The sequence below is a fragment of the Bison bison genome, unplaced genomic scaffold (genome assembly GCF_000754665.1).
Source record: "Bison bison bison isolate TAMUID 2011002044 unplaced genomic scaffold, Bison_UMD1.0 scf7180017864304, whole genome shotgun sequence".
Classification (NCBI taxonomy): domain Eukaryota; kingdom Metazoa; phylum Chordata; class Mammalia; order Artiodactyla; family Bovidae; genus Bison; species Bison bison.
The window spans coordinates 15,479,716-15,488,321 of record NW_011494876.1 but is presented as its reverse complement, the minus strand read 5'-3'; the positions used below and the strand labels follow the sequence as shown (position 1 = coordinate 15,488,321).

At 61.7% G+C, this 8,606-nt stretch overlaps 1 protein-coding gene across 10 annotated transcripts in view; it reads left to right on the top strand.

Moving 5' to 3' along the window:
- The window catches only part of SEMA3B (sema domain, immunoglobulin domain (Ig), short basic domain, secreted, (semaphorin) 3B), an 11,201-nt gene extending 2,595 nt beyond the window's left edge, over positions 1–8,606 (top strand). For 5 of the 10 annotated variants that reach the window (XM_010851825.1, XM_010851817.1, XM_010851822.1 and 2 more), the window contains 19 exons: positions 120–247; positions 1,445–1,536; positions 1,803–1,989; positions 2,692–2,849; positions 2,987–3,049; positions 3,466–3,585; positions 3,671–3,764; positions 3,971–4,090; positions 4,982–5,127; positions 5,220–5,331; positions 5,435–5,504; positions 5,583–5,727; positions 6,034–6,253; positions 6,515–6,606; positions 6,683–6,724; positions 6,948–7,105; positions 7,202–7,257; positions 7,350–7,489; positions 7,826–8,606. In XM_010851825.1, coding sequence (XP_010850127.1) covers positions 1,881–1,989; positions 2,692–2,849; positions 2,987–3,049; positions 3,466–3,585; positions 3,671–3,764; positions 3,971–4,090; positions 4,982–5,127; positions 5,220–5,331; positions 5,435–5,504; positions 5,583–5,727; positions 6,034–6,253; positions 6,515–6,606; positions 6,683–6,724; positions 6,948–7,105; positions 7,202–7,257; positions 7,350–7,489; positions 7,826–8,230 — 2,250 coding nt within the window. In that variant the 5' untranslated portion in view covers positions 120–247; positions 1,445–1,536; positions 1,803–1,880 and the 3' untranslated portion in view covers positions 8,231–8,606. Of the gene's footprint in view, positions 1–119; positions 248–1,395; positions 1,537–1,802; positions 1,990–2,691; positions 2,850–2,986; positions 3,050–3,465; positions 3,586–3,670; positions 3,765–3,970; positions 4,091–4,981; positions 5,128–5,219; positions 5,332–5,434; positions 5,505–5,582; positions 5,728–6,033; positions 6,254–6,514; positions 6,607–6,682; positions 6,725–6,947; positions 7,106–7,201; positions 7,258–7,349; positions 7,490–7,825 lie in introns of all 10 variants that reach the window. The other 5 variants (XM_010851818.1, XM_010851827.1, XM_010851826.1 and 2 more) reach the window with 5 other exon arrangements.

The following is an 8,606-nucleotide window of genomic DNA, read 5'->3' as shown; positions in this document are numbered from 1 at the left end:
CCCGCCCCATAAACTTGACGGCGGGGCGGGAGCAGCTGGCTTGGTGGGGGCGGGGGCTGCTCCTTAAAGGAGCCGTCAGAGGGTGCCCGGGGCCCCTTGGCTTCTCCGACCTTCTCCAGGGTGAGAAGAGGCAGCAGGGTGAGGAGCCGCCGCTGCTGGAGCTCTTGGTGGAGTGTCGGGAGGCAGCCTGGCGTCCTGAGATGCCGCAGACCTCCTGGGCCTAGAAGAGGCAGTGGCAAGTGTCAGTGTAAGGAAGGAGGGAGGTGGGAGTCCTGGGGTGGGAGGGGTCTGGAAGCGGTGGCGGAGCTAGGGGGGGTGGTTTGGGGAGTGCGGTTTGGAACAAACGTGCTCCAGCAGCTGCGCCCCTCGCTTGATCGTGCCCCAGGACCTTGCCCTGTGCCAGGGCTACTGTGCCCGGCACCTGCCCAGCCAGCTTCTGGGAAGGAGGGTGGGCACTGCAGCTAGAGCCTGGCCCCATGTGAGGGGTTCAGGGAAGAAGGACTCTGGCTCACAGAAGTGGTGGGGCTCAAAGATGGAGAAACCCTTGAAGGCAAAGATGGGATGGAGAGGCTGAGGGAGACGCCAGAGGCTGGAGAGGGAAGGACAGCTCCCCCGAGCTGGGGGGTGAGAGGCTGCCCCAGGCCCTTGGCTCTCCCCACTTGATTCCTCTTGGGTCTGAAGTCTGAGATCACAGCATTTCTGGGTGTGATCGGCCCCTCCCGCCCTCTGGGGTGGGAAGAGAGAGGTCCAGCACAAAGCTGGGGCTGCCGGGTCCAAGTGAGCGCAGCTCCTGAATCAGGAACTGAGGCGTCTGCCCTGCCTGGCCAGGCCGGGGTCTCCCAGGTAGCTTCTCCCTCTGAGAAGTGGGCTTCCGGGGTGTCTCAGAGTTGAAGCGATGATGGATGCTGCAGTTATATTTGCTCACCTGCATGTCCAGAGAGATGCGTACACTTGCGCACACATCCATACACACACGTGCGACACACATACATGCTTTCAAGGTGCACACCCCTGATATGTACATCCTGCATACACACACGTACACCCCGATATGTACATCCTGCGTACACATACGTACAATGCCATGTGTGTGCACGCACATGCATATCACACCTATGTGTACAACACAGCACATGTGCTAGATGGTCTCACATAGGTATCCACAGATATGCGTGCAGACACACAACACACAGACGCCCGATACAGCTGTACCAAGGGCCCACAGAAGCACGTTCATGCTCACAGGCACCCACACCATCAGCTCCAGCTCCAAAGGTGCCTCTGTCTCTCTGAGGACCCGTGGGTGCACAGCCTCCTCCAGAGGCATGACCCCCTCTTGTTACACTCATACCCATGACCAGCTCATTTTGCTCGTTGCACTTGGCACCTCTATAGGGACTGCAAGCAACCCGAATCCTCGTTGGTCCTCTGCCTCCTCCTGCAGGGAGGACCTTGCCTGTGTGCCCCAATGCCCCTAGCCCCAGTCCCTGGCTGGCATGAAGTAGGCGCACTGACTCGGTGAATTAATGCCTGTGGGTGTGTATGCAGGAGGGCGGGTTCCTGGCGAGGGTGACGTGGTGGGGCGGGCGCCTGCCAGTGTGGGGTTGACCCCGAGGGTGTGCCCAGCGTGGGTGTGTCTGTGATTGTGGCCAGACAGGGCACCCTGCGAGGGAGAGGAGGGCTCGGAAGTGGAATGCGACCCCCCAGCCTCTTTCCCTAGGGGCTGTAATCTGATCCCTGGGGACTCCCCCCACACCCCAGCCTCCCGCCCTCGCCCCTTGCTGCAACTCCTTCTCCTCCAGATCCCGGGGCAGAGTCCAGGGAGGCTCAAGGCTCCTCCACACGCGCCCGCTGAACCCTGAGCTCCCTGAGCCGCGGGGATGGGGCGGGCCGAGGCTGCCGCCATGATCCCGGGCCTGGCCCTGCTCTGGGCGGCAGGGCTGGGGGGTGCTGCCCCCAGCACCCCACGCCTCCGCCTCTCCTTCCAAGGTAGGTGCACCTGGCTGGGAAGCCCCAGCTCAGGGTGGGCAAGGAGAGGGGCCCAGGGTGGGTAGGGGGCACTGTGTTTGCTGTTACCCTTGTGTGTGCGCCACCCAGCTCCGGACTGGGGGGCACGCTCAGGCCATCTCCAGTTAACCCTCTCCTGGCTTCCGTCCCCAAGCTCTCTGCCCACATTCTCCTCATGCTTTCCCAGGAAGACCCCTTCTGTCCCCATGGCAACAGATCCTGCCTCTGCTCCATCCCCTGCTCCCAGGAAGGTTGAGGTGGGTGGGGGGGAGCATCAGAGCCGCCTTCCCACACCCCCTCTCCACAGGGTGGTGACTAGGCTGCGACATCATACTGAACCCTGGCTGGTGGCAGAGAACCCTCAGCCTGATTTTGGGGTCGGGGTCCTGGCTGTCCCAGTATGCAGCCGTATCCCAGAACCCTTGCCTCCCTGTGCACCCGCCTGGAGACACTGCTTGTCTGAGCACGCCCTGGAAGCTCCACCTGCTTCCCCCATGGGGGTGGGGGGGGTGCTGCACTGCCCACTCTGGCAGCTTGGCCGGCACCTGGGTGGGCCTGTCCTCCCGAGTTGTAAACTCACACGCATGTAAATCCACCTGTGTGTGGGCCAGGTCACATGTACAACCTTGGCCTGGAGGAAGCTTCTAGCATGACTGGCGAATCCTCAGTGTCCCCACCCCACAGAGCTCCAGGCCCGGCACGGTCTCCGGACCTTCAGGCTGGAGAGGACCTGCTGCTATGAAGCGCTGCTGCTCGATGAGGAACGTGGGCGCCTGTTTGTGGGCGCCGAGAACCATGTGGCCTCCCTCAGCCTGGACAACATTAGCAAGAGGGCCAAGAAGGTGCCAGAAACCCCACCACCACCCAGCCTCAGCACCAGCCCCCCAGGAAAGAGCCCCGGGGAGGTTGGGTCCCCTGAGTGGACACCCTCAGCTTAGAGACCGGGCCCTGTGTTCGCCCTTCCCCACCCTCCCCATAGCTGGCCTGGCCGGCCCGTGTTGAATGGCGAGAGGAGTGCAACTGGGCCGGGAAGGACATTGGCGTGAGTGTTGGCTGCCCGGGTGGGAGTGGGGCGGGTCAGCCCCTCACTCTAGCGATGGGCAGTGCTGAAACAGAGGGCCGCCTGTTCTGGCTGGGATTGGGGGCAAGAGGGTCGAGGTGGCTGAAGTCCGGAGGTAGTGAGTCAGGGTGGGGGGCTCATGTGATTCTTCTTGGGGGCCTCTGAGTCACGGGAGACAATGCAGGCCTCTGCTTCTCCATGAACCCATTCTGGGGAGAGGTGGGAGGGCCGGGCTTGTCACCAAGGGCACCCGGGTCCGTGTCGCCCACGTTAGTACTTGCCTGGGCTGATGCACCGAAGAAGAAGGGGTGGGGGCACCGCTGGCGAGCGGGGACCCCTTCAGGCCACCTCCCTGAGGGAGGCCTCCTTGTTCCTGACCCTGCCTGCCTGCGTGCTAGACCGAGTGCATGAACTTCGTGAAGTTGCTCCATGCCTACAACCATACCCACTTGCTGGCCTGTGGCACAGGGGCCTTCCACCCAGTCTGTGCATTTGTGGAGGTGGGCCAGAGGCTGGAGGTAAGGCTGGAGCCGGTCAGGGAGGCGGGTAGGGAGAGTAAGGAAGGAGAAGGGCCTGTACTAGTGACTCCCTGCTGCCTCTCAGGAGCCCATGCTCCGGCTGGACCCTCGAAGGCTGGAGGATGGCAAGGGCAAGAGTCCTTATGACCCCAGGCATCGGGCTGCCTCCGTGCTGGTGGGTGAGTCCAAAGGCTGGGACCCCAGGAGAGCTCCTGGAACCTGCACCACCCCCCCCAGAGACTCTAGCATCTTGTAAAGTCCCAAGACCCTCCCTAGAGTCCCAGGGATTCCCCATAGCCTCACTGATTCCCCAAGAGCCCCCAGAGGTCCCCCAACCTACCATAGGAACCTTTGGCTTTGCTCAGCAGCCTTGCCGTATCTACAGGGGAAGAACTGTACTCGGGGGTAGCTGCGGACCTCATGGGCCGGGACTTCACCATCTTCCGCAGCCTGGGCCAGCGTCCAAGTCTCCGGACAGAGCCGCACGACTCCCGCTGGCTCAACGGTGAAAGGCTGGGGGTGGGGACTGTTGGGAGGGAGCTCTCATCTCCAACAGAGCAGGTGCTGAGTAAGGCACCTGCTTTCCAGATGCCTATCCTGGGTCAAGCCCTGCACTGGGCACTGGGTCAGAGGGCGAGACCAGATAGGTGTGACCCAGGCCCTCTTTGAGTTCAGACCTCAGAACGAATGCACGATAAGCTCAGTTCCAATGGCCAGGAAATACAGTGAGAGAACAGAGAAGGGGAGAGGAGACGAGGTGGGAGTGGTGGTGGTGGGAGTGGGAGGGTTGGGGACAGGAAGCCACTCTGCCGAAAAGAGGAATGAGCTAATTCCCAGAACACAGCAGGATTTCGGGAAGAGCATTCCAGGCAGAGGGAATGATGAGTGCAAAGGCCCCGGGGACAGGAACAAGCCAAGGAACAGACTCATGAAGGGAGCAATGATAAGGGGCCTGCCCTATGAGGAAAGGGTAGGGCTAGAGTACCTTATTCTGAGTGAGGGGACCCAGCGGAGTATTTGAAGCAGGAGTCAGGGCATCTACTTCCTGCTACAGAGGAAGATTCATAAGTGAAGGCAAAACCCAGATACCCAGGATCGCTCCTTTTTTGGTGCACTGGCATGGAGAACTGCCAGGGGAGGGGTGAGAGGCCCGCCACCGGCCAAGGTCACCTGCCTGTGAGCCCAGGTAGCCACGGTCTCTGCTGCCCTCTCGTGGCTGCTTCTTGACTCACAGGCCCTCATCTTCTTGATCCTGTCCTGGGGAGCCCGTCGAACTTGCTTCTGGAGTTGTTCTGGGGCGGTCAGCTGCTGCCTTGAGGACTTATGCTGGCTTAAAGAGAAGGGGAGGCAGGGCCAGGCAGGACCTCAGTGACCCCTCACCTCCTGCTGTGGCCAGAGCCCAAGTTTATCAAGGTCTTTTGGATCCCGGAGAGTGAGAACCCAGATGATGACAAGATCTACTTCTTCTTCCGTGAGTCGGCGGTGGAGGCCACGCCGGCACTGGGACGCCTGTCTGTGTCCCGCGTTGGCCAGATCTGCAGGGTGAGGCCTTCCTGGGCCACATTCAGAGGTTCTGCCACCGCCCCTTTGCCTGTCAGGGCCTCACCCTCATCCCCTCCTACTGGCCCCTGCAGAACGACGTGGGTGGCCAGCGCAGCCTGGTCAACAAGTGGACAACGTTCCTGAAGGCGCGGCTGGTGTGCTCGGTGCCCGGTGCCGAGGGCGATACGAACTTTGACCAGCTCCGTAAGCGGCAGGAGTGGAGGATGGGGTGGGGGCAGTGAACACAGGGGCACAGACCCTGGAGCCTGGCTCTGCACCCTCCCCCAACGTGGTCCCTTCCCTACAGAGGACGTGTTCCTGTTGTCCTCGCGAGATCGCTGGACCCCACTGCTCTATGCTGTCTTCTCCACATCCAGGTGAGGTGTGGGAGGCAGTGGGCAGGGTGGCCCAGGCTCCACTGGAGCCCTTCGCTCCACTGACATCTTCACCTGCAGCAGCATCTTCCAGGGTTCTGCCGTGTGCGTGTACAGCATGAATGATGTACGCCGGGCCTTCCTGGGACCCTTTGCACACAAGGAGGGGCCCATGCACCAGTGGGTGTCCTACCAGGGACGTGTCCCCTACCCCCGACCTGGCATGGTGCGTAGCCCAGGGACTGCCTCCACAACCCAGTTAAACCTGCAGGGTGGAGGACTTGGCCTGGGGTCTTCTTGGTGAATGTGATTTCTTCCTTTTTTTGTTTTTTTAATGGTTGGGAAAACATCCTCTTCATCAGACAGGGTTCCTCAGGGGAAGGTCATAATTCCCCCTCAGATTGCCAGGGCAGGGCTCTGTCCAATATCCGCCCCCTCATACACACTCCAAGTTCTGGGTGGTCTCCTGTGGAGGGCTGCCCACCCGACCTTCTTATCCACTTCCTTGTCATGCCTCCTCCCCACCTCCCAGTGCCCCAGCAAGACTTTTGGCACCTTCAGTTCCACCAAGGACTTTCCTGATGATGTCATCCAGTTTGCCCGGAACCACCCCCTCATGTACAATTCGGTCCTGCCCATCGGTGGGCGCCCTCTCTTCCAACAAGTGGGCGCCGGGTACACCTTCACCCAGATCACTGCAGACCGTGTCGCAGCTGCTGATGGATACTACGATGTCCTCTTCATCGGCACAGGTCAGGGTCCTGCCATGACCACCCACAAAACCCAGCGCAGGCTCTTTGGCCTATTAGTGGAATTTCCCTGTGTTCAGACCCATTTCCATATGTTTCCTGGGGCTGTGTCCCCCATCTCCTTCTGGATGATGCTCTGATTGCTCCAACCCACATTCTTCACCTCTCCAGCCGTGCTGCGGGTAGAGGCATCAGAAGCAAGGAGACCCCTGGCCCTAGCTGTCAGAGGGCACAAGGAGTCACCCCCTCTTCTCATCCCTACAGATGCAGGCACAGTGCTGAAGGTGATCTCCGTCCCCAAGGGCGGCTGGCCAAATGCTGAGGGGCTGCTCCTGGAGGAATTACACATGTTTGAGGTGAGGCCTAGCCGCCACTGCCTGGGGGACCCCCAACCCATGGAGCCATGATCCCAGAGCCCCTCCTCCTTCTCAGGACTCAGCTGCTGTCACCAGCATGCAAATCTCCTCTAAGAGGGTAAGTGACCAGAGTGCTTGGGGGTGGAATGGACCCAAAGTGTTCCCAGGTGCCCCCACTCCCATTCTTTTGGTGATGATAAGCCCCAATTTCCATTTCAAGGACAGGCTCTGTGACTTGAGACCCCAGTGTTCCCTTTTGTCAAATGGGGGGAAGGGATCCCTGACCTATGGGAGGTTGGCACTGGGCCTCCCTCAGTCAGCCTGGAGCCTTATTCCCCTAGCACCAACTGTACGTAGCCTCTCGCAGCGGGGTGGCGCAGATCCCGTTGCACCGCTGCGCTGCCCACGGCCGTGCCTGTGCCGAATGCTGCCTGGCACGTGACCCCTACTGTGCCTGGGATGGGGCCAAGTGCACTCGCTTCCAGCCCAGTGCCAAGAGGTGAGCAGGGTCAAGGACGTGCTGCCTGGAGGGAGTCTTTATCCATCCCTGGCTAAAAGACGCACTCACGGAGGCTCTAATGTCCCCGATCCCCAGGCGGTTCCGACGGCAGGACGTAAGGAACGGCGACCCCAGCACACTGTGTTCCGGGGGTGAGTGTCTCAGCTGCTCTCATCCCTCAGCGCTTAAAGACTGCCCCACCCTGTCCTGCTTTGCCTGAATCTGACATTCCCTTTGCCCCCAGACTCATCCCACCCTGTGCTGCTGGAGCAGAAGGTGCTGGGTGTGGAGGGAGGTAGCGCCTTCCTGGAGTGTGAGGCCCGCTCGCTGCAGGCGCACGTGGAGTGGACCTTCCAGCGCGCGGGGGAGTCGGCCTACACTCAGGTGAGCCTCCCCCACCCCCTCCCCAAACAGGCCCTGTTCCAACCCTAACGTCCAGAAAGTGATTAATGAGGCCCTTGGCCCGCTCCGCACGTCTACATGCGATCCAGCCCCGCCCAGTGAGTCTCAGCCCAATCAGACCCCTAACGCCCAATTGGGGCCCGCACTCGGCATCCAGGTGAGGCCCCATTCCTCTAACTAGGCGCCTGACATGCCCGCCCCATCGGAGAGAAGCCCCGCCCTTTCCCCGCCCACTGAACTCTCCGACCCGCCCTCACTTGCAGATAAGCCCCGCCCCCGCCCGTTCCTTAAAATCCTCGCCTCCCGCTGATCCATCAGCAGGTGCCTGCGGAGGAGCGAGCTGAGCGCACGAGGAGGGGATTGCTGCTGCGCGGGCTGCGGCGTGGGGACTCCGGCTTGTACCTGTGTGCAGCGGTGGAGCAGGGCTTTTCGCAGCCACTGCGTCGCCTAGCGCTGCACGTGCTGAGTGCAGCACAGGCTGAAAGACTGGCTCGGACCGAGGATACTGCGCCAGTCGCCCCGCCGGGCCCCAAGCTCTGGTACCGGGACTTTCTGCAGCTGGTGGAGCCCGGTGGTGGTGGTGCGAACTCCCTGCGAATGTGTCGCCCTCAGCCCGCGCCGCGCCCACAGGTCCCTGAGTCACGGAGAAAGGGCCGCAACCGGAGGACACACGCCCCAGAGCTGCGGGCTGAGCGGGGCCCACGCAGCGCAGCGGACTGGTGACTTGGCCGTCCCCACGCTGGGAACTGGGGAGGAGGCTGCAGGAGGGAGAGGGGGCGCACAGACCCTGGGAGACGGCTAGGGGCCCGGCGTTTCCTGGTGGAGGGAAGACACCGACTGACAGGCCCTGGCCAAGGGGCAGCCATGCTGGCTTATTTATTAACAAGAGGATAACCCTTGAATGTAACCCCGATAGGGGCGGCCTAGGCTGGGCACAGGGTCCGGCTGGTCGGGAGGAGGCAGAGAAGCAGGGTTCCCCGGGTACTTGGGTGGGAGTGGTGCCCGGAATGCCCACCCTGGGGGAAGGACCACCTCTTTGGGCAATGAGCAGAAAGCTGTGAACAGGCTGGGTGGGTGGGGTGGGGCAGGCCGACTGTAC